Source organism: Podarcis erhardii, assembly GCF_964252035.2.
Source record: "Podarcis erhardii genome assembly, chromosome: 12".
In the NCBI taxonomy this organism is placed as follows: Eukaryota; Metazoa; Chordata; class Lepidosauria; order Squamata; family Lacertidae; genus Podarcis; species Podarcis erhardii.
This window is the reverse complement of record NC_138513.1, coordinates 9,426,512-9,451,472: the sequence shown is the minus strand read 5'-3', so window position 1 is coordinate 9,451,472 and position 24,961 is coordinate 9,426,512. Positions and strand designations below refer to the sequence as shown.

General features: G+C 37.6%; 1 protein-coding gene across 10 annotated transcripts in view; it reads left to right on the top strand.

Moving 5' to 3' along the window:
• The window catches only part of KMT2C (lysine methyltransferase 2C), a 133,196-nt gene that overhangs the window by 44,522 nt on the left and 63,713 nt on the right, over positions 1–24,961 (top strand). For all 10 annotated transcript variants that reach the window (XM_081834102.1, XM_081834104.1, XM_081834105.1 and 7 more), the window contains exons 7-13: positions 7,593–7,755; positions 8,432–8,603; positions 9,473–9,587; positions 13,329–13,501; positions 14,306–14,466; positions 16,216–16,329; positions 19,344–20,056. In XM_081834102.1, coding sequence (XP_081690228.1) covers positions 7,593–7,755; positions 8,432–8,603; positions 9,473–9,587; positions 13,329–13,501; positions 14,306–14,466; positions 16,216–16,329; positions 19,344–20,056 — 1,611 coding nt within the window. The remainder of the gene's footprint in view (positions 1–7,592; positions 7,756–8,431; positions 8,604–9,472; positions 9,588–13,328; positions 13,502–14,305; positions 14,467–16,215; positions 16,330–19,343; positions 20,057–24,961) is intronic.

Sequence of the window (24,961 nt, the reverse complement as noted above, 5' to 3'; positions counted from 1 at the left end):
GGACTGCCTGTTCCTATACAACTCTGCCTGTGTGTGTGTGTGTGTGTGTGTGCTCATGTTCTGTTCCATCTGCTTACACTTTTTGCTGCTAAGTTAGGTAGCCAGGCAGGCAGACCCTTTTCTGGGATTGCAACTAGACTATGAAATCACCTCCCCAGTTTCATTTGGCAGCCACTCACTGTATTATTTAGGTGCCAGCTAAAAAAGAAAACCTTTTATTTACCAAGGCCTTTGGCGGCATTTGAAATTATCTCTCCCTCTGTGGATTTTGGTATTTTCTACAATTGTATAGTTTTGTTCATTCTGTTTCAGTTACATTGTGGAGCTTTAGCACCCCCACCCCACCCCTCACCCCTTCAGGCACACTAGGTGCTTTATGTTTAGTCAGAAAAGTGAGATAAAGCTGTATTGGGACAATATGTGAGCTTGCAGTGTAACTTTCTTAAAAACACATCTTTGTGAATATGCTTCAAAAATTCCAATATTCCCCATACCTTTTAAATACAATTGTCTCATACTGGGGGGGAGGGGGCAAAACTGGGAGAGAGTGCAAATGACCTTCTTGCTATAATGGGCAATGGTTCTTGGGGTAGAATAAACATGGGTCTTCCATATGGTAGCTTTAATAGCACTTAAATTAAGAGCAATGGAAACATTACAGATATAAGCCCTTAAAAATTACCAGCTATAATTTCTACCAATTGAACAATGTGTATTATGAAATAAATGATTTTTAGTTTGGAATGCAAAGTTAACTGAATGCAAAATTAAGAAGCAGATGGAGAAGAATTATTATGGTTTGTTTTACTCCTGGGTGAGGGCATCGTGTGTGGTTGTAAAAATGTCATTACACTTCAGAAACCAGGAAGCAAATAGAATTTGCAGTTGTGCACATCTGTTTTGGGACATAGTTAAAGGATTGGAGAATCAATGTTTTCAAATATTTATCAAAACTATACAATTTACTTAACAGTTAATTGCTTCAGCTAAGAATCATGCTTAATGTACTGTGGAATTCAGTACAGAAAGTTGGCAAATGTGTTTAGTCCCCCCAGGAAATGTTGAATAAGGCTAGTCTTAATACATGTTGAAAGCTCATGCAGCAATTAAGTTATTTAAATTTTTAAGTTGTAAAATAAAGAAATGGAAAATAATTGAAAAAAATAGAGAGTGTGGAAAGTCGTCCCAGTGTGTCCTCTCCTTCTTTATCCATTTGTAGATCTAAAATACAACAAAATGCTTCAGAAAAATAACATACAGGCATACCTTGTTTTATTCCACTTCACATTATTGTGTGTTGTGGATATTGCTCCTTATGAGGATGCTGGTGCAGCCTGGCCCTCCACTGCCCCTATTCTAGCTACGGGAGTGGAGCTGGCTAGGATTGGAGCTGGGTTTTCCCCCCTGCTGCCCCTGCAGCAAGTGGGGCCTGGCTTAATATAATACAGTGAACTTAATGTGTGTATAGTGTGAACTTAATTTTTATATGGACTGGGAAACTTAAAAAAAAAAGTGTGACTTGCTTTATTGTGATACTCACTTTATTGCGGTGATCTGGCACTGAACCTGCAATATCTCTGAGGTATGCCTGTACCGTGGATGAATTTGTTTGACTAATGCGGTCAAGCTGAGCAGCAGACAGATTAAATTTTACATAGCTTTTAATAGGTTAGAAATTACAATAATGTTTTAACATTTGCTGTCTTAATTGCTTTATATGGGTGCAATATAGACAAATTAGCTGTAAAAGTTGGCTTATGGCAAATCAGTACTGTTTGGAGAGAACCCAATTTAGCATTAAGGTCCTGACTGGGAGAATAGGAAAAAGGTATGCAAAAGGCATTTATAATAGAGAAAAAGGGAAGTCACCACAAAGGGATAGATAAGGGAATTTTTCCTCTCTAGAAGACCTGCTATGTATTAGTCATATCCAGCAGCCAGAAGCTCTCTTTGTAATTAAGAACTTCTTTTGGGATCACTCAACCCCCTTTCCCTTTCACTATGGACTTCCATGACATCAGATGAATAAGTTTTGCATTGTGAAGAATCATATGACATCCTGAGTTCCTATCACATTCCGCTTAAGCACTTTCCTTCATTCTAGCTGGAATAAAAGGAAAGAATGATCTCTGCCTCTGTTTCTTCTTTGCTCAGGTGCCTTTTTTATTTTTTCGTTTTCCTTCATGACAGAAATTGAAGCGCCAGCTCCTCCATCTTGGGGAAAATGGCAAAGCTAGGAAAAAAAGGAAAGAGTAATCAGGCTAGAATTGCTCTCTTTTTGGTTCTCTTGACTGATCTATGGAAACTTATTCAATTAAGCAATGGCAGAATTGTATCTACTTATTCCTATGGGTTAGCATGAGTCAACAGTCTGATGTTGCAGCAAAAAAAGGTAATGCTATTCTAGACTCTATCAAGGGAATTAATAGTCCCACTCTATTCTGCCTTGATCAGACTAGTCCTGGAGTACTGTGTCCAGTTCTGTGCCACACAGTTTGGGAAGGATATTGACAAGCTGAAATGGCAACTAAGATGATAAAGGGTATGGAAACTAAGCCTTATGAGGAATGGTTGAGGGAGTTGGGTCTGTTTAACCTGGATAAGAGCAGACTGAGAGGAGATATGATGGCCACCATCAAATACCTAAAGGGCTGTTGCATGGAAGATGGAGCAATCTTGTTTTTTCTTGCTCTGGAGGGTAAGACCTGAGCCAATGTATTCAAGTTACAAGGAAGGAGATTTCAATTAAACCTCAGGAAGAGCATTCTGACACTAAGAGCTGTTAGACAGTAGAATGGACTCTCCTTCCTTAGGGGTTTTTTTAAAAGCAGAGGGTGGATGGCCATCTGTCACATATGATCTAGTTGAGATTACTTCACTGCAGGGGGCTGGACTAGATGACCCTTGGGGTAACCTCCAACTCTACAATTATACGTTTCTAAGTAGAAGGAAAGATAGAATGCATGGCTGGAAAAAAATGTGTGAAACAGCCAGGAAACCAGGAAGAAACTGAAAAAAAGATATGGGAGAAAATAGGCCATTGTTATCTATATGGAAGATACGGGTGCTGGGTCTTAATTTTCTAGTTAGTTCAGTAGCACTAAGCAGAATATTTATCCAAGACAAATAACATGTCAAAACTGTTAGTTTTGCACTAACCATGGAAAAATGCTTGTTCTGAGAGCTTTCTTTCTTGATCATGCAAAACAAAGTTTTGTTCTGCCGAATAAAGGTGTCTGCTAAGAGGAATCTTTAGCCAATCTCAAATACCCTACCTGCGGCTGCTTTAAATTCCATTCAGTCAGTTGTGCAGTGTGCTTTGACATTTCCTGATTTTTTTTTCCTTCAAAAAATGTCCTTATGAAATATTTCTGTGCTTCAGAATTGCAGTGGTAGCTTTTATGTAACACACCTTTAAAAACATTTTAATCGTGTGCTGTTTGAACTCTTCTTTGTTAAAGGTCAGGCAGAGTTACAATAACAACATACTTGAGCTCCTTGGATCATAACTTCTAGTCTCGTTGCTTCAGCAGTGCTTCTGCTGCAGGGAAAAAAATAAGCCTTCCAGTCAGCAGCTGTTGTAAAACTTCCCTGTGGGGATTTACTACTTCTGAGTGCTTTATCACTTGTGTATGGTTTAAACAAATGCTGATTTCCTTATGTTGTTTTTTTTTTCCTTATTCAGATTTCATAAACCACATTGTTTATAAAAGTGGTTTTCTTGCTAAGTTTCCAAATGCTTCTAATTGCCGACATGGTTTTTTACCATGTGTTGTAAGGGTTCACTTCAATGCCTTTCATTTCCCACCCTCCTCTGTTTCTTTGCATAATATTGTAAATCAACATGTGTGAGGCATTTTTCACTGCTTCTCAAGTTTATCCAGATTGTTCTCATTTCTGAAAATCTAATTTTATGCAATCCCCTTGCGTAAAATTTGGCTGATAACTTGAGGAGGAAACAGTGTGAAGTTGAGGGGGTCATTGCTGCTAACCTGATTGCCCAATGGAGTTAAAAGACTGTCAAACAAATAAGTAAGTAGGTTAGAAAAGTTATATGCGTTTGTAATTATTGTACTTTTTAAAAACAGGAACTCCTTTTAAATTGGCTGTGTGCGTTTTTTGAAAATAATGGAAACCATATACGTTGGAAGTTTGGGGTAAAAAATTCCAGTATCCACAGTGCAGTTGTATTTGAATATGATGCATATTGAATACCTACAGCATTTTAAATGGAAATGTAACAAATAATATCAATAATATCAATTTTATTTTCACTGGAATATTTTCAGTGGCTGTCCCTAGACTTTGGAATTCCCTGCCCAGAGTAATCTGTCTTGCTCCTGTCTTGTTGGTCTTCTATCACAGTGTGAAAACCTTCCTTTTAGGAAAATATTTGGTTATTGGTGAACTTTAGCTGAAGGGCTTTTGATACAATAGTTAAGATTTTTTTCCCCTGGCTTATGTTTCTCTTTTATAGTAATGATTTTATGTGTTTTATTCTATCTTGAGAGTGTTTTGTGGTATTTTAATTTAATGCTTTTTTTATTAGCCACTCTGAACCTTTTTTTAAAAAAACTGTGATATAAACATTTTTTAAAATAAATATATTGCTACGCAGTTTAACTGCACTCTAACATACTAGACAAATTGTTGCTATGTACAGGTTGGATGTCAGTGGCTGAACAAAGTAAAGCTTGATACATTATAGTGATTATATGAAGAATTCAGCAAAATGGCAAGGTATTTTAATTGAGTTATGAAGTAGTGATTTCCAGACTGAAGTTGACCTTCCTAAGGAGACATACTCAGAGTATATGAGTAACTTAAAAAGTGGCACCATTTCAGTCTTCAATTGTGGAGAGAATTCTGCTTATGGGAGATTAGGGTATAAGCTTTTCAGAAGCCATTGGCACATTGAGAGACAATGGTCTGCCATTAAAGCAGGAAGCCTTGAACTGAGGTTAATAGAGAGGTACAGGAAATGGCAGCACCTCCCTGAAGGTTACTTCCTGCTTTTGCCTTATGTGTGAATGTCACCAGGGTTGCAAGGAAATGTGCTTCCTTCTCTCCCAACTATCCCTATCCCTTGTGAGAGGAGTTGATGGCCCAAAGCTTCCGAATTGGCCAGGATCTAAGGCAAGGTCAGGACCCTGGACAAGGATCAAGGTGCTAATTCAGAGTTCAGTAGGTTCAGGACCACGGTTAGCACTCCTGCAGCTGAGGCAAATGGAGGAGGCTGTCTTGGCACTGACCTAAGGAACTGCCAAAGCTTTTTAACATGTGTATGTTGAATTTTAAATTATACCATGTTGTTAGGTGCAGCACTTTATAGCAATCTGTAATGTGTGGTGCTCAGTTTATCTGTGTACTGCATTCCAATTTGCTTTAGCTTTTCACTAATTAGACTTGGTCCTGCAGTGTGCCTAGGCATGCTGTTGTTGCAGACAGTAGAAACCCCATGGAGGAAAAGAACTGAATTCTGCAGTCTAATGCATATTATTCAATCTGTTAATTATTTCCTCACTTCATTTGTGTATGCCCAATTGTGATTTAATGGAAGGTGGAAATATAATAGTCCCTATGCAAAGCATCTCTTGAACTATCACTACAATTGAAATAATTTGATATGTAAAATTTAAAATGTCTGGTCTAGATAGTAAAGTTTAATGTCCCCACACTGAGTGCTGTATCTGGACAGTTAATGGGTCAGTGCTTTTTTATGCAGCTGTTGACTTCTTCTAGGCAACAAGGTTTCTACCTATGGGGATTTATTTGGTCTTTACTAATACTCCAAGGAGTCGATGGTCCAGTCATTTGAAGCTTCCTGACAAAGGGTATCTCCTTGGTGTATAGGGGATGAAGTCCTGATTTTGGAATCTGTATACAGTATGAGAATTTCTGGTCTGGGACCACAACATCAGTTAATGGACTGCTTATTTTTAAAGGCTGTTGTTCTTACTTGATTGTTGTGACTGACAGTATCTATCCTCAATTCCTAAGGAATAATCTTACAGCAGTAGAAGTTCAGTGCTAGATTATCCTTCTGTGCTAGGTTAAATTTAAATCCCTATATCCCTGCATACCTGAAGAAGTACCTTCTGCATATTCCACACCAGCCACTGAAGCTGGATAGGATGACTTTGTTTTGGATCTTGTATTTTCAGGAAGTTACAACAGTGAGCGCTTAGAGCAAGGCCTTCTTTGTGATGTTGTGAAACTCCCTGATAAGGGAGAACAGTTTGGCACCTCCCTTTATTTTTATTTTTTTAGGGCAAGTGAAGACCTGGGCTCATTTGTCCTGGGCTATGGTGGCAGTTACTTGTAATATCTGTAATCTGAATTACTTGCTATGAGTATCTTTAAAACGTTTACTGTCTTCATCATTTATGACTGATTTGTGTGTATTTAGATTGTTGTACAGTAATTAGGATACTATTAAAGGTATTGTGTTTGTAAATAATTTTAATTTAAAAAACCCTGTTTGCTTTGAAGAACTAAAAACATTGATTTCTCTCGCTTTTAAGTGTTGAAAACTTCAGACACCATAAACTCTTGCATATAACACAAAGTTAATAAATGTATAATCAATGACAAAATGCAAATCTAGAAACAGAAGCTACTTATGCTCCTTTTAATGACATGATACCCTTCAATCCTGTTACAATGAAAAATGAAATGATTGAAACTATTTGTATCTGTGAGATGGATGATGTGAGATGGATGATGCAGTATATTTTCTGATATATAATGGTATCACATGTTGAGTCATTCCTCATATTTTTCCACAGGTACAAGCATGCTAATAAATACTGATGATTTAGGTAGTCTGTCATACTGTTATACAGATATATTCAGTGTAATGATATGTTCTGCTAATATATTCATAATTTTACTTTCTATGGTACATTATTTTTCACCAGGAGAAATATACAATTTTTAGTATCTCTTCCAAGATCTATTTTATTAACTTGTGTACCAATCACAAAACCAATAACATAAAAAGCTAGAGCACATTGAACATGTTAAGAAAATGCCTAGTCTACATATATGTCTAAAACAATTAGTATAGATGAAGTGAATAATTTATTTAATGGTTTGCTGTAATAAATTAATTTATGAATCACCATGCACTATTTTGTTTTGAATTCCATGCTGTGAATTTTTTCTTAAAAGTTATGGCTGGGATAATGAAAGGGACTGAAAAATATATTGTGCTGGATAAATTGTACTGGAATATCTTCAGTCTGAAAACTCCACTGTTTGTGCATAGTCTCGCCCTCTGAGTGGATTGTTCATTGTGCAAAACCAAAACCACTAGAGGTGTGTATTTCAGTGTGCCCAAAGTAAATGGATTGTTGGTTTTGAACAGGAAATACAAATCCCAATCTCCAGTAAGCTCTGAGGTCTACTGGATGACTTGGACTAAGTCACTATGTTTTCCTAGCATAACACACACGAAGATTGTGAGAATAAACCTAGGAAGTATTGAAAAACTCATAGCACACAGAAAAATGCTATATTCCTGTGAACCTTTTGCCTAGTGGAATTGATTTTAAACACAATACTAAATAGGTGCATGCTTTGTTTTTCAGCGATGTGCATATTGCAAGCACCTTGGAGCCACTATCAAATGCTGTGAAGAGAAATGCACCCAGATGTACCATTATCCATGTGCTGCTGGAGCAGGCACTTTTCAGGACTTTAATAATTTTTCCCTTCTTTGCCCAGACCACATTGACCAGGCTCCACAAAGATGTAAGTAGCAGTAGTGAGCTAAAGCTGCAGTTCATACCTATTGATGATCAGTACAAAATTCCTTTTTTTATTACTGGATCCAGATCAATTCTTTATTGCTTACCTTTTATTCAACTATAATAAAAGGGAATTGGGGAAGAGAGTTATGTCCCAGCCTTTCCCAACTTCCAGTCTTTAATTCTAGCTGCTCTGAGTAAGGTGAAGGGTTACAGTCAGGAAAGTGGCCAGAAACCCATTTCCCTCCTTTCCCAATCTGTAGCTCTTCAAACAAACTCATGAGAAACAAGGAAAGGAAGCCAGGCTGCCTACCATTGGCTTACTTGTGGCTGCTTACCCACCCACTCTGTAATCATCACTCTTAATATATTAGTAAATAATTGTTCCCACTATGCTGCTTGTCTTTTAAAAGTATTGGAGGACAAATTTTCCAATACTAGTTTCATTTTTAAAGGATGTAACCTGTGTGAAGCAGTTTGCTATGCAAAGTGTCATTATGCACAGTCTGCTTTCATATGCATATGAAACGTCTGATTTCTTATATATTCTTCAGTTGTATTTTGCCAGCTTATGTAATTCTTGTGTAGCGTTGGAATAACGAGATAAAAATATTTATATAATGTAAAACTTTATGACGACTCCTTCTAAAATGATGCAAAATTCATCTGTTAATTTACAGCAAAGGAAGAAGCAAACTGTGCAGTGTGTGATAGCCCTGGCGACCTCTTAGATCAGCTTTTTTGTACTACCTGTGGCCAGCATTACCATGGAATGTGCCTGGATATACAAGTGACACCTATAAAACGGGCAGGTTGGCAGTGTCCCGATTGCAAAGTGTGCCAGAACTGCAAGTAAGCAAAAGTAGACTGTGGTTTTATTGTGTTTAGAACTGCAGGGAGTTGTGAAACCCAACCCTGTCCTGTGACAGTTCTGAAGTCACCAGAGCCTGATAATGGAGACAAGGTGCTTTGGTAGTTGGAAGAGGAAATTCCCATAAAATTGTATTATTTAAAATGGGAGAGGGTGCTGTCTGAGGCAGAAATTGAGAGGTGATGCAGACTTGGAAACCTGTTTTAATGTATTGACCATGGTTATAAAAGGTGTAGGAGATTTTAACTAAACGCTGTGACCTCCTTTTCTTCTTCTGTGGAACTTGAAGATAAGCACTTGGACAGGTTTATGGGAATGGTCCCTGATTTCCATAACCAAACATGATTTGCTTACCAAACTGTTGGATATGGCTTCTTCACTCTTGAGTGAAGAGTGGAGAAAACTTTCCATTAGGAATATTTGCTCTTGGTGCTGGAGACCCACAATGGATTGTGGATTCTGTTTGTTTACTGACCCAAAGCACGGCACAACAGCATATATGGCAAGGCTTTGATTGGTATTTCATTACTTCCATAACAATTAAGAGTTGTTAGACTTTTTAATTCTCCCTTTCTACCATTTGTTATTAATATTTGTGAGTGCATAATTATGATTGAAATGTTGAACTGGTGGAGTAGCATGACATTTAATAGAGTCAAGTAATGAAACTGAAGTATTGGCTCTATATTATTAGATGTGACTTCAGGCTTCAGCATTGGATCATCTAACTTATTTTATAGTTGGTGCTTTACTGTTTGGTGCTTAGCTACCTTGCTGCAAAGTGCTATTTTGTTTTTTAAAATCTTTTCCTTCCTATCCAGCAAGCTTAACCTGCTAACCTCTTTCCTAGGCATTCTGGAGAAGACAACAAGATGCTTGTGTGTGATACATGTGACAAAGGGTATCATACTTTTTGTTTACAACCAGTTATGGACTCTGTACCAACAAATGGCTGGAAATGCAAAGTGAGTTTACATTTTGAAATTGGAAGTTGATTACATAAGAAGCCTGCTTTCATGTTCTTTTAGCCCACTGAACTCACTTCAGCTACTGAATAGCAACACACAGAATCTCTGGTTAATCTCATATTGATTTTCAGGTGACCTTTACTTCTGCCAATCACAATTTTTTAAAATAGTGCAAAAAAAGAGGTATCTGAAGAAGTGTGCATGTACACGAAAGCGCATACCAATAACTAACTTAGTTGGTCTCTAAGGTGCTACTGGAAGGAATTTTTGTTTTGTTTTGACTACGGCAGACGAACACGGCTAGCTGCCTGTGCAAAAAAGAGGGATAAGTATGCCAAATATATAACGATTATGGGGCTTTTCAGCTGAGACATATTCTTAAATTACTTCATAGCAAAGCGGAAAATCAGTAGATTAATATTGAAACAAAGGGGTTGACCAAGTATAGGGTTCAAGGTTTACCTTTTATACCAATTAAAAGTATCAAGAAGCTATAGATAATCCCTTCCTTAATTGCACACTTGTAGTGTGGAGGAAATGGCAGTGTAAACTCTTTCCATGTTTCTCTCTGCTTACTCCCTTTTTAATACACCTATGGTTTGTCAATAGGGACAAAATTCAATATTTTAACCAGTGGAAAAATTGGTATAGTATCCATATGTGATCTGTTTGCAGTAGTGACTCCCAAATCAGGTCTTCAGCTGAAAGACGAATTGGGCATGGTATCAATAAACTGCTTCTAATAACACCCAAGTTCTTTTCTATAACTGAAATCAAGATATCAAGAGTTGAGTTGTTCATGCTTGTGACTGATTCCATAATAAAAGGGATGGAATTTTTATTTATTTTTTACAAAATTTTGATAGTTGAGACAAATTGGATCAATCCAAAGTTTAAATGAAACATGAGCGTGATATTTTAAAGAAATAATAGAGGATTGAAATAGTAATTGGCTTGCAAAGCCATTATATTCAATCTTCGCAAAAATACAGGAAAATCCTCTGAAAGTTTTTCTCTGCTGGTATATGACTCCAACTACCCTTAGTCATATTTATGGTTCTCCATCACCTGATTGATGGGATGGGAAGCATGGGGAACATATTTCCACATTGTTGGGTGTACCAATATGTGCATGAATTTTGGAAGGTATCTTGAAAGAATGTAGTCTTACAGTAAAGTAGGAAATACAGATGGATCCAAAGGCATCACTCTTCAGTGGCCAAAATGTCAAAATCGCATATAAGAAAATGTTTATTTTGTTTGTTTGTAGCATCACATTTATTAGTTAATAAGTTGCTAATAATAGTTATGTAATGCTGGAAGAATTCTAAAGATCGGCCATTAGAAGCATGGTATAACAAAGTATGAACAATTGTTATATTGGTGGAAAAAACAACTAGACAAGTTTGGGCAAAAAGAGAACAAAGGAAATTGATTAATTTTATGCAGCTTGGTCTGCTTTCTTGATTTTATTAATAAACAGGATGAAAAGGAACCCACCAAAAACTTATGGAGAATTGTACAAGGAGATGTTTTAATAATATATTAACAGTATGGATTCAATAATATTCAATAATATAAATCATTGTCAAACCTTTCATAAATATATTTTGGTGGAGTATTTTATTGTTACTACTGTCTGTGACCCCCTTTGATGTATTTTAAAATGTTTTTAAAGAAAGAGGTTGAAAAAATAAGTGTAGGAATATAAATAGATCAAAATGATCAATCCAAACTAGACTTTTGTCAATATAGGAACATATAATTACAAAATTTGAACAATGTGTATTTTCTGAGATTTAACACCTATGGCTAGTTAAAGTAGACTGATACTTAAGGCTGTTGATTGCACTAACAGATGTAAGCTTTATTTTAAAAAATGTTTCTTGTTTTCATATAAATGCCATTTCTCTGAGATACATTAGTTATTTCCTTCCCAAATATTCTGTAATTTTTATTGCCTTCTGGATGGGGAATTTATTGCGCTCCAGCCAGATGCTTGTGATGTTATATAGAATTTCTGCCTGCCAGATTCCTGGAGTCTCATAGCTTGTAATAACTAAATTCCTATTTAAATAATAATAATTAGTAGGTAGCTATACTTAACTGTCAATAAAAATATACGGTACTTACTACATTTCCAAACTGGTTTACTTTGAGAGGATACATTTACAATTGCATAATGCTTTTAAGATAAATTTACGTCTTCAGTGTAGGATCTTCTTTACTGTCAGGGAACTGCCATCGGAAAGGCAGGTGGTGGAGAGGCTCTCAGAAGCTAGGAGAGACTCAGCAGCGGGGGAAGGCACCAGTAGGGGGAGTGTGGGAGATCAGAGAGAGAGTGAGGCGCCAGACTGGCTCAAGGAATCTTCCAGCGAAAACAGTGGAGAAGTTTCAGGACCTCCTATAGGTACACCCACTCCTCGCCGGAAACTGTCGCGCCGAGAGTCCAGACGACACGTTTCCGTTAAGGAGCTTCTATGCTGGAGTCGTTTCCGTAAACGCCCACTGTCGGATTCTGCCAGCGATTAAGGGAGTCATGCTTAAGGGGCTCCGCTGTACACAGAGTCTTGAGAAACATGCCCAAGATCTGAGGGACTGAACTTTTACGCACAAGTAGCTCATAATCCCATCACATTTACTTTTGTAAAGGAGAACCTTCTAAGGATGAAAACAAGAGGCTTGATTCATATGCAATGTAGTACAGTGAGGAGAGGGAAGGACAAGAAGAGAAGCTGAACTTGTTCCCCTTTTGCTCTCCTAGTATAATCATATTGTCATGTTAAGAGGCAGTAGCAACCAGGCAATTATGTCAGGGTGGATTAATTTAAATCAGGGTAGCTAACCTGTGGCTCTTCAAACGTTGTTAGGCTACAGTTCTCATAACCCTGACTGTTGACCATGTTGGTTTGGGACAGCTGAGAGATGGGAATCCAGCAGGACCTCAGCTCTTTCTCAGTTGCCATGGATAGTAGCAGTACTTGGAATATAGGAAACTGCCTGATACTGAGTCACACCACTGCTCTGTCTAGTTCAGTATTCTTTAACAATGACTGGCAACAGCTCTTCAGGATTTCAGACAGGATTGTCTTTCAGCTCTTCCTGGAGATACAGGGGGTTAAACTGTTACCCTTGTCATAGAAAGGAGATGCTCTGCCACTGAGCGGTGGTTCCTCCCACATAAACTAAGTATATGACACAATATTCTTTCTTATCTCACATACTTAATTTACTAACTGTTTAGTACAGATTTAGAAATCATGAGATCAGTTTATCACCCCTTTGAAATTGACATTTACAAGGAAAAAGAAGTCCCAACTTACAATAGAGGAGCAGATATTTATTCAGACTATATTTACATTGTCAAGAGTTAGTATATAATTCAATTTTCAGGAGAAAGAAAGGATGCTTTTCATTTTATTTTCTGTCCATCAAAGGTTAATAATCCTTTTGATCGTGTCTGCATGGAGACTTAAGTTTCTACTGGCAAGAGAACTATGTCCCATTAAAGACATTCTTGTCAAAGATCTTCTTGTCTAGTGGAAGTGCAGTGTGAAAATTTCCCTTAGGCTGCGTTTTGAATAGATTGTGGACTACTAGTTTTGCTCGTTAAACTTCCAAATAAATTAAATTAAAGTTCCTCTTTCTGTCAATGTAGAACATGTTTGCCAGTGGTTGTTTTTGATGCAATAGCATAGTATCGTAAACAGGAAAGACTTCCTTTTCTCATATTTTCAGAACTGCAGGGTATGTGCAGAATGTGGCACACGGACCAGTAGTCAGTGGCATCACAACTGTCTTATGTGTGATAGTTGTTACCGTCAGCAAGACAATTTGCCTTGTCCTTTCTGTGAAAAATCCTCCAATCCAGACATGCAAAAAGACAAGTTGCGTTGTCACATGTGCAAAAGGTAGGAAACCTAACTATCATTTTAAACTATTGGATAACTCTGCTACTTCTTAATGGCTCTCAGACCTTTTTTGTTAAAGTGGCCCCATGTTGCATCCAACTTTGATCTATTGAAGACTCTTCATTTTCTGCAATATAATATGCGTATCAACTACTGTTCATCCATCATGAGACTTGCCACAAGGTTCTCAGAATCTTCTGATAAATTCTGTCCCCATATAGGGTTAACTGTTCAGTGTATGGTTACCTTCTTCAAGTTTTAAATAGATCTGGAACTAAGTCTTGTAGGGTTATTGTAGTTACCGTATTTTTCACTCTATAAGATGCACCAGACCACAAGACGCACCTAGTTTTTGGAGGAGGAAAACAAGAAAAAAAATATTCTGAATCTCAGAAGCCAGAACAGCAAGAGGGATCGCTGCGCAGTGAACGCAGCGATCCCTCTTGCTGTTCTGGCTCCTGGGATAGCTGCGCAGCCTGCATTCGCTCCATAAGACGCACACACATTTCCCCTTACTTTTTAGGAGGGAAAAAGTGAGTCTTATAGAGCAAAAAATACGGTATGTATATGTACACGAACCAATTACTCATTAGTGAATGTAGCACATTGGATCAGTTCTGCAAGTAAAGTGGATTCAGATGCTTTTATGAATCCCTTTTAGGTATTGGTTTGATTTGAGGTGCCCAAAATCCAGAAAATACAGAGTTTCAAAAATAATTATTTTTTTTACAATGAAGATAGGATTTCAGTGGGACATTTTAAATAAATTAATTAATGTGAATTTTTGACTAATGATTCCCTTAGATGGATTCACATAGAGTGTGACAAATTTCCCGATAACGAACTGGATACTCACTTAAAAGAATACACCTGCAGTCTTTGCAAATACTTAGAAGCAGAAGAGGAACATGCCCAGGCATGTGATGTGATGGATACTGCCCAACTTCTTCCTGAAACTGATACAGGTAAAAGACACTCTTTATCCTTTCATATTTTCCATGCCCACTGCTTGTCTTTCATTTGATATTTGGGGAGCACTTCCTATATAATATTATGGCTGCCAACATTGCAGCCAAAAAGCACTGGGTGGGTGGGGGGGTACAATAATCTTTTAAAAATTTTCACATTACTGTACGTCATAGAATCATAGAATCATAGAGTTGGAAGAGACCACAAGGGCCATCGAGTCCAACCCCCTGCCAAGCTCCAAAGACTCTCAGGACAAAGCCAGAAAACCTTTAACACTAAAACATATTCCAGAAATTGAATATCGAATTTTATAGCACCATTCTCAGCTTTTTTAAAAAAGGGGAACATGCTGCCAAGCAAAAGACTATTTTATTGAATAGGTTTTGCCATGGTTTGTACTTGAAGAAAAATTGTGGAATATATTATTGTCTCACAGCAAGAGTGGCAATACCATTTTAACAACAAAGAAAAATATGAAGCTGTTATAGGAGAAGGGTTGTTTCATTCCATACTCCCAGGAGATTACTTTTGTACAATAATTTCAGATTTGAAACCAATGTAAATGATCATTTCCTCATACTGAAGTTTTCCCTTTAATGATGTCAGTCTCCAAGACGAACAGATTAGTTACTGAATTCAGCAGCACTCCAAATTGTTCTGCCATGTTGAACTTTGCTAGGCTTTTTCACATAAAAAGACATATTCATATGCCTTTTAATAGTAATATTCTCTGTGGATCTCCTTTTTAGGAGCTAAGAGTTTAATATTCTTGTAGAGGTCGTCTCCATGCTCCTGCTTGCTTTTGTGCATTTTAATGAGTTTTACTAGTATGAAAGCATGTTACTGTTCTGGCTTTTTAAAAGTAGATTTCAGGTTAGGATATACTACAGAGAGTTTGTGACCAAAAGATAGGTTATTAATTTGAAATGTTGGGATTTTACAGCTTTTACAAGTTTTACAATCCAAGTTCAGCATTTCTTCTTTGTTTTCACTGAATCATGGACATAGAATAAAAGTTTCCTATTTTACACTTTGATAAAGTCTGTGGAAGTCACTGAGGTTCAAGCTATTTCCAGGATCAGTCTTAAATGGCAATGTTAATTTGTACAAGAATCTTAATACTTGAGCTACAATTCTGCCAAATTTAAAGCAGTACAAGCTTTAGGACACTTTACCCTGACAGAAGTGTATATGGTATCCTAGTTGATTATGAAACTCATTCTCATAACTTATGAATAAGATATTCTCTTATACCCAAATTTTGTACAGTACTTATCATCTAGCTCATTCAGATCATGCCGACAGCATTCAGGCATAACAGTAAACCATAGTTAACGGTTTACTGTGTACGAATTTATCCCGCTTGCTTCACTCTTCCCATCTACTACTGGGATGAAACATACCACAATTTTTGGCATAGCATTATGCCTGAACCAAAGATTATGACTGGTTTTGTCGAAACAAACCATGATTAGTAAAAGAAAGCACAAATTTTGGCTACAGATCATGGTTTGATCAAAGCATGTATTGCTAAACCAGCGATTATGGTTTGTTTCTCCCCAGTGCTGGTGTCGAAGAGTAATGTGGGTACATTAGCTTGTGCATAGTAAACCATTAACTGTGTGTGCTCACTGTTAAAATATCATTTTGTGGAAGCAAAAAGGTCAAGCTCCGAGATAAGCTAATGATTGTGAGTAATACAATAAATGCTGCATGAAGATTTTTAAAAGTGCTTGATGCTTAAGTTTGTGCAGATGAAATGGAAACAGAAGAAGGAGGAGATGTAGCCAACAAGGACCAACTAGTAGTAATGGATAGCAGCCTTGCTCAAGAATCAATGGTTAAGTGTGGCACAGATGGTAAGAGCGTTTTTCTTTTGATGTGACACAAGACACCCATATACATATAAATACTGTATGTGGAATCTATTTTCAAAAATCTAAATCCAAAAGCATTTGGAGAATTAAGATGTTTCTTTTTCTTTTTTGAGGATGGGCCATTAGAAAAGTATTGTTAAGGTCTTCAAAACAAATGTACAATATAAAAATACAAAATAATTTCTATAATAGGCAGTGGAGTTAATAGTTGATTACTGGACTGATGCCTCTATGCATCCTGCTCACTTGAGCAGTAGAATGAGGGAAGTCTATTATTCATTCCCAATGGTAGGGAAGAATTGAAAGATTTTTGTGAATGCCAATTTAGAAGGCAGTGGAAAAAAGCAGGAGAAGCTAGATATTTTTTTTTAAATTATACAAATGCCACTGGGGGTGAAAGTCAGCATATGGAGAAAATGCCAGTTGGAAAAGTCATGGGGGGAAACTAAGTTAAGGATCACAGAGGTTAAAAAAAATGAACATGAAGGTCTCATGTGAAGCTATTGCCTAAAGCAAAAAATAAAAATAAATATTGCATCTTTCAATCTTAACTATAAGCTCCAGAGATCAGTATAGATTTGGTTTAATAGTTCTGTATGGCATTCATATGATGATGATTGATTAGATTTATATAGCCATTAATCAATAAACATTTCCTGGGTGGCTTACAACAAAATATTAAAAACGAAATATATAATAGTAATAAACCAGCAAGTCAGGAGAAAGAATCTATTGCCAATGGTTATGCCATAGATTTCCTTGCACCACCTCCATTTTAAAAGCCTGGGTGTGTAAAAGGGTCTTGTTTTTGTTTTAAAAAACTTGCTTTTGAAAAATAACATAAAGAAGGGGCCAGGTGATCTTCTCTGGAGAGCCTGTTTTGGAGCCAAGATGCCCCTATCAAAAAAGCTCTGTTTCTACCTCACTTCACTTCACTGGGGCACCGAAGAACACCTCAAATAGGCATTATGAATCTGCATTGTTATGTGCTAAATTATGCTTTGTTTGGAATAATGATAAACTAAGCAGACCCAAAGGCATGTATTTATTTATTTCACATTTATATACTACTTTGTTGTAAACGAACCTTAAAACAGTCTACAAAAAGAATAGAGCAATAAAATTAGCAGTGAATAAAATAAAGTATTCAAAACATTAAAAAATTAAAATCAACGATTAGCTAAAAACCAGATTAAAAAATACATGACAGTGTCTACATTTCTGGATAGGCTTGCCTAAACCAATTTTTTTTTAGCAGGCACCCACCTCATATCCATAGATAGGGAGTTCCAACGTGCTGCCACACTAAAAGATTGATTTCCTCCAAGTGAAGAATGAGTATTATGTGGTTTGTGCATATATAGTACCTCACTATGCAGAAGATATTCTGATGTTTAAGGTGAAGAAAATGATAGGGGATTATTTAGTGATGTTGAAATTAGTACTGGATAATAGATATTCTAGACTTCATTGCATTTTAGTGGTGGATAGTTCAATGAAAACAAAAACTCAGTGTGTAGCTCCCTGGCTAAGCCATCTTGTCAATTGAAAAGAAAGTAGCGAAAGGAATTGATTTTGATGATGTGATTTCAAAATTTGCAGAGAACAAAATTGGGAAAAAAGTTTTTAAGTGCTTATGCTCACAATGTTAAGTAAATAAACAGAATATTAATTAATACCCCCATCGTTCAGCCCAGACACTGAGATCCAGCGCCAAGGACCTTCTGGCGGTTCCCTCATTGTGAGAAGTGAGGTTACAGGGAACCAGACAGAGGGCCTTCTCGGTAGTGACGCCCACCCTGTGGAACACCCTCCCTTCAGATGTGAAGGAAATAAGCAGCTATCCTATCTTTAAAAGACATCTGAAGGCAGCCCTGTTTAGGGAAGTTTTTAATATTTAATGCTGTTTTTAACACTTGATTGGGAGCCGCCCAGAGTGGCTGGGAAGACTCAGCCAGATGGGCAGGGTATAAATAATAAATTATGATGATGATGATGATGATGATGATGATGATGATGATTATTAACCAGAAAATAACACTTGTAACTGTAAGTATCTTATTTTTCCTTCTTTTAATAATTTCCATGGGGTCGATGGAGAAGAAATTTTCCACACTGGGTACCACCTGACCTTGCTACGCCGCTGACACTGAGTAGAGTTTTGGTCACTGTACACAGTGGCGTAGCGTGGGGGGTGCAGGTGGGGCCGGCCGCACCAGGCGCAACATCTGGGGGTTAGGGTTAGGGGCGCAAATCCACGGGTTAGGGGGCGCAAATTACTTGCCTTGCCTCGGGTGCTGACAACCCACGCTACGCCACTGACTGTACATGAATAAGGAAATTGAAGAGCTGGGAAATGAACCGAAAAGGGCAGTCAGCATGACTGGGGGCTTTGTGTATCTTCCCTGTAAGGGAAGGCTAAAGTGTTCTCAGGATTAAGTTTCAAACTGTGGGCCACCTAATTGAATTGATTAACAGTTGAATCAGGACAAACAAACAGGAACTATTTTTTCAAACTTTATTTGCTCAGGAGCTAGACAAACCATGGAAGATGGTTCTGCCGATGGCTATTAGCTATGATTGCTAAATGGAACCCATATGGTTTGATCATATGATTTTGTTGTTTAGTCGTTTAGTCGTGTCTGACTCTTCATGACCCCATGGACCAGAGCACGCCAGGCACTCCTGTCTTCCACTGCCTCCTGCAGTTTGGTCAAACTCATGTTAGTAGCTTCGAGATAACTGTCCAACCATCTCGTCCTCTGTCGTCCCCTTCTCCTTGTGCCCTCAATCTTTCCCAAGATCATATGATGCAGAATGATAATAGAATATATTCAGAATTTCAAGATGTAGGACTAGCAGTACAGGCCACACATGCTTGTAACTGTTCACATATTTTTCACATATTTCACAAATATTCACATATTTTTTAAAAGACACTTTACACTAGAGATACTCTAATTTCAGACTCAAATGAAATGTTCTATTTATTTCAGGCTTCTCATTAAATGAAAATAATGGTGAACTGGAAACAGAGGCTCCTGACCATTTTGGTAAAAGCGAAATAGAAACATCTCCTAAAAAGACTCCTGCATCTGATCTTAATCATGCTGATAAAAAGATGGAAATGACAGAAAATATTTCAAATACAATGCAACAAGTCTTAGACAAGCAAACTGAGGAAACAAAACAATCACAGGAAAGCACTGAAGTATTTGAAATGTCCACAGAGGAATCTCAGCTTCCACCAGAGATACCTGAGGATGTAGCAAAGATATCGGAAACCTTCAATTTGGTCAATAGTGAGAGCAGCTCCTGTAAGAAGGAAGAGCAAGTAGAAACAACGATGGTGTCAGAAGCTGCAGAAGGAGATGACACTCCTGAAAATTATGAAACGTCATCTCTTCCTGCAAATGAAAGTTGTGCAACTGACAGTTCACCATTGGAAGATAAATCTTTAAAGTCACCAGCTGAAACACAGTCTTTATTTTCATCATCTGTTGAATTAAACAAGTCCAGTGTGTCTTCCTCACCAGCAGCCTCACTAGAGTTAGGCTCTTCACATGACACGATGCGTAGTCAGATGTCACCACTAGAATCCTCTATAACTCTTCCAACAACATACGTATCGCTCACTCCAAAAATTGGAATGGGAAAACCAGCTATCACCAAAAGAAAGTTTTCTCCTGGGAGACCAAGGTCAAGACAGGTGAGCATGTTTTACTGAAATCAGTTACAAAAAGCATTTTAGTTGTATTGTTTACCCGAATCATTACTTTGGCTATGACATCAAGAGAGGTATTTGTTTTGCCTTCCTGTCTGAAACTGAGACTACAGAGTCTGTTGTTAGCTTCTTAGTAAACTTCTTTACCAACAGTTTACTGTGGAGAACTGATTTCATGAGTATATGTTTGTACAGATTTTGTCAGAAAGAAAGAAAAAGAAGTAATTATGTTTCCTGTGGTTTTTCTGAAAGGTTTGTATTCTGGAATTAATTCAGGGTAAAGCATATTTTCCAATATTACTAATTTAGCTAGAGTGTTCAGATGTCCAGACCAAACATTTATTACTTGTTGGTGGTGAAAAACAATGCTGTTCAAAGATTTGCTGTGCAAGTCTCATTTAATTCTCTTTAGAACCCACACATTACTTAGATAATTTATTTCACTGCTGATTTCATGAACTTCTTTATAGTTTCCCCCTCTATTCTTAGTCTACATATATATTCTAAATGAAATAATATTAATTGGTAAAAAGAGAATAAAATGTCCTGATAAAATGGCTGATTTAGATTTCTAATTTTTATAAATTATTCCTGGGTGCAGGAACCTTAAAAAACAAATGGATTTTCCTATGAAAGTTGTTTTTCATTTAGACAGGTTCCACCCCCGAAGAGTAAAATAATTAATGTTTTTATTTTATCACAATTTATTTAATGTTCATGCTATGCTTAATACTGAATACATAATTAGCCACGTCTGCTTTAGCCCACACAATTTTTGGTACAGCAATGGGTTTCACTGACTTCTACTAAATTATAATCCATTTTATATTTTCTTTGCAACCTCTCTTTAACAATAATGTATATACAGTGGAACCTCGGAAGCTGAACGCCTTTGAACTCGAACCTTTTGGCTCCCAAGTAATCGAAACCCGGAAGTGATTGTTCCAGTTTCCGGAAGCCAAAAATCCAGCGTGGCCTCTGATTGGCTGCAGGACGCTCCTGCAACCAATCAGAAGCCACGCATTGGGAGTTGAATGCTTTGGATGTCGAACGGACTTCTGGAACGGATTCCGTTCTACTTCCAAGGTACAACTGTATAGTTATGGGTGCAATCCTATGTTCATTGGAAGATCTGCCCTCAGAAGTCTCTTCCTTAGCAAGGAAGGTGGACTGTCGTCGCACCTCTGGCTTTACTGATGCTTTACTGATGCCAGTGTGGTGTAGTGGTTAAGAGCGATAGACTCGTAATCTGGGGAACTGGGTTCGCGTCTCCGCTCCTCCACATGCAGCTGCTGGGTGACCTTGGGCCAGTCACACTTCTTTGAAGTCTCTCAGCCTCACTCACCTCACAGAGTGTTTGTTGTGGGGGAGCAAGGGAAAGGAGAATGTTAGCCACTTTGAGACTCCTTTGGGTAGTGATAAAGCGGGATATCAAATCCAAACTCCTCTTCTTCTAATGGTGGAAAAGGCAAAAAGGAGGCATGTAAGGGACTGATTGGGGGAGGACTTCTAGTCCCCTGACACGCAGTGGCAGCACTAGAAAAAATGGGCAGGGGCACAGAAGAGAAATATATGTCTAGGTGGAAAAGTTGTTAAGGTCTCTGAAAGAAAATTAACAGTATATGTTAATGTAGAGTCCAGCAACTGGGCATACATTGAAGGGCAGCATTCTAAGTTTTACTCAGAGCAGATCCATTTTTTGGCTCTCCCAAAAAATCTCAACAACTTTTGAGGTCGCAGTCTCTTGAAAGTTGAACATGCCTGGTATGATGTATTAATTGCCTACTCTTTTAATTGCGAGTCTGAGAACCAACCACATGAGAATCAATAGAAACTGTAATCTAGAAAAAGACCAATTATATAGGTAAACAGTTTTGCTTTTGGGAAATGAAGAAGCAAAATAAGACCCACTTGAGTGAGCACTATGTAAAACTTTAAGCATTTGTATCTCAAAATTGCCTCTTATCTAGCTGTCAAGAATAGATATTGGGTGCAATTCAGATAAAATGGAACATACCTAATGTACGAAACCTGCTTCCTTCCTTCCTCAATTATTGGGGGAAGTGACAGGTTAGCACTTGGAAGGTAAACACTCATTCTAGGCAAGCCATTAGAAATAAATTGTGTTATAAGCAAATATCTTATGCTTTTGAATGCTATCAGTTCAGTCTTTTGTTATCATTTCTCTGGTTACTATATTGGTGCTAGAATGTAACCTTTTAAGTTGTATTTTTAATCTTTTGTTATCGGTGCCCCTAAATCATGTGCTAGACATATATAGGATTTTGTGTATTTCTTCTGGCAAAGGACAATTAGCTTTCATACTACTAATTAGGAATTAGTTTGTGGGGAAATGGGTCTCTTGCATTTGCGTTTGTAAATCTTGCCTGTTGGAAACATTGCCTGACTGCAAAAAGGTAAGTAATGGGAGTACTTACCCCCACTAATTTGGATGGCATTTGGATGGTATACTTGTGTAGGCCTTAATGTTTTTGTAGACGGGTAGCTGAGATTCAGGACCACTGGTCTGCTTTTCAAAGCCTATGTTAGCCATGCAACTTCGCTATTAAGAAGTTGGTAAAAGTGTATCAGTGACTGGCAGCACTTCCTGCTCTGCCTAAATGTACTGTGAGAGTGCCTCTTCTTACCACCTATGTTCCAGGAGTCCGAAACTTTCCATAAGCACATCTGAGATTTGAGAAGATGTTGTGGTCACCATCATAAAATGGCTGCCATGGACACATGATCCATTACAGAAAGGCTGCTGTTGAGTGGACACTGCCTGTTAAAAAATGTTGGGAGCCACAGAAGAAATTCAAGATGTATTCGACTCCCCTGCAACCTTAGTGTATCTTTAAACACAATTTTGATTTGTCCCATGCATGCTTATTTCCAGAAAATATGGCATGCTGCCTAAGATATTTGAGGAGTTACATGAATACTATTTCAGTTTACATGAATATCCTAACACAGACCATGGGAAGTTCTGATGATTTACAACAGAAGTTGATGTAGGGACATAATTATATAAATTCTGACCACACTAGGTTTAACTTGTAGGTTTCATTTAAGATAATGTTGGGGATTTAGATAGAGAGAAAGCAAACATGCTGCCATTTTGAAGGCAGTTGTGGCAAAGCAATATTATGCACATTTACCAGCCAGCCTTAAGTCTCAATAAAAATAATTACCACTACCAACACTGACCAATATGTATGCAAAGGCTTGCTGGATAGATGCAGCTTAGTTCTTTGTTTTAATGGTGCTGCTCAGGAGCCTTTTGAAAAAGGAAGCTGCACAGAATTTGATAGTTCTAGCAGGACATTGGAGTTTCCAGTGGTGGATATTATTGGTGTGTCCTGCTTCTTCTTCATTCTGATTGGTTAGAGTTGTGCAGGAGTTGGTTTCCGTCAGGGTCACACTCCCTGATAGCACAGTTAATAATAGATAATCCACTTCTGCATGATCAACCAGAAAAAATAGAGGTAGGACACATCTGTAATATCAGACTGGAACTTGCTTGCTGTTGAACTGCTGCCTCTTCCTGCTACTTGCTGGCTGTGCCCCACCTTGGCTTTGTTCTTGTTCATTATAGGCAAGTAGGAATGGACTTTCCACTGGGCAGTGTAGTTGTTATTAACTTTTTTCTTAAACTTTTGATCTGTGTTGTTGATGCTGTGTGTTTCTTTATTAATGAATATCAATTCGAAGGAAGTGGCAGTTTGTTTCAGAGTGCACACCAATTGTTTTATTTATGTTTTAAGTAAATGAGCTTTCTCCTGAGTTGTGCTTTCATGGACATTAATCAAAAGCCTGAGTGTTCTTCCTGTTTTTGAGAAACTCTTTTGAAGATAATGGTCTTATTTAGACATGGCACCAGATTATGATTTGGGTAGTTAGCGAATTAATCTTCTGATGATGCATTCACTCACATGTGCTAATTGCTTTCATTATTTCCTGATTCTTGACAAACCATATTTTGCTATTTTGTCTGTATATATAACTGACAGCTGACACCTTCAAGAAGCTAGCTGCACACACAAATGTAGAAATATTCTTATGTTTAGTATATTTAGGATGAAATTTCATAGAATCATATTTTAGTACTTTTATTAGGCATGAAAGTGGAGTTTTAGTGCTACAGGACTTCATAGCGCTAGAGTACCCTGAAAGATTTTGTTGTACATGTGTCTGTTTGATAAAACAACTGTATTTCTGAGGGTACCTAAAGTTTAGAGACTTCTTCCAGTTATGAGAGGGAAGAGGAAGCTGTTATCCTCCAGAGACATTGTGGGACTCCATCAGTACTAGCCAGCACGGGATGATAGAACTTGCAGTTCAGTCACATTTGGAGGGCCACAGTATCTCCAGTCCTGAAATCTGAGGAACCTTATTCCTAAATATTTTTGTGTGTGGAAACTGAGAGCATTACTGATACTTTTCAAAGAAACAGCCACCTGTTACACTTACTGTAGATGCATAGCAAAAGTGAAATAAAGATTAGCAAGGATTGGGGGTGGAGAGTATTGCAAATGCAGTTCTGGGATCCTTACAGATGACGTCTGATCCCCAGTCTCCACCTAGGGATTGTTATTCCTATACATAAAGAGTTATGTGCAAGTATAGAAAACTCATATGCGCAATTCAGCTCATGAAATTGCCTTGGTGAATTCAATCTTAGTCCATTTTTGGACTCTACAGAATACAGTATATTAGGCACTTATAGACATGATTGCTTGCTAATTTTATTTCATATAAGGATTTCAGTTGTCTTTTTTAAATAGTGCTTGGGTGGTATAGCTTCAGCTCATGGATATTTTAACTGTTCGTTTATTTTTCATTTTCATATTATATATTTTATTTTAATCCATTTTTGTCTGCTATGCTTCT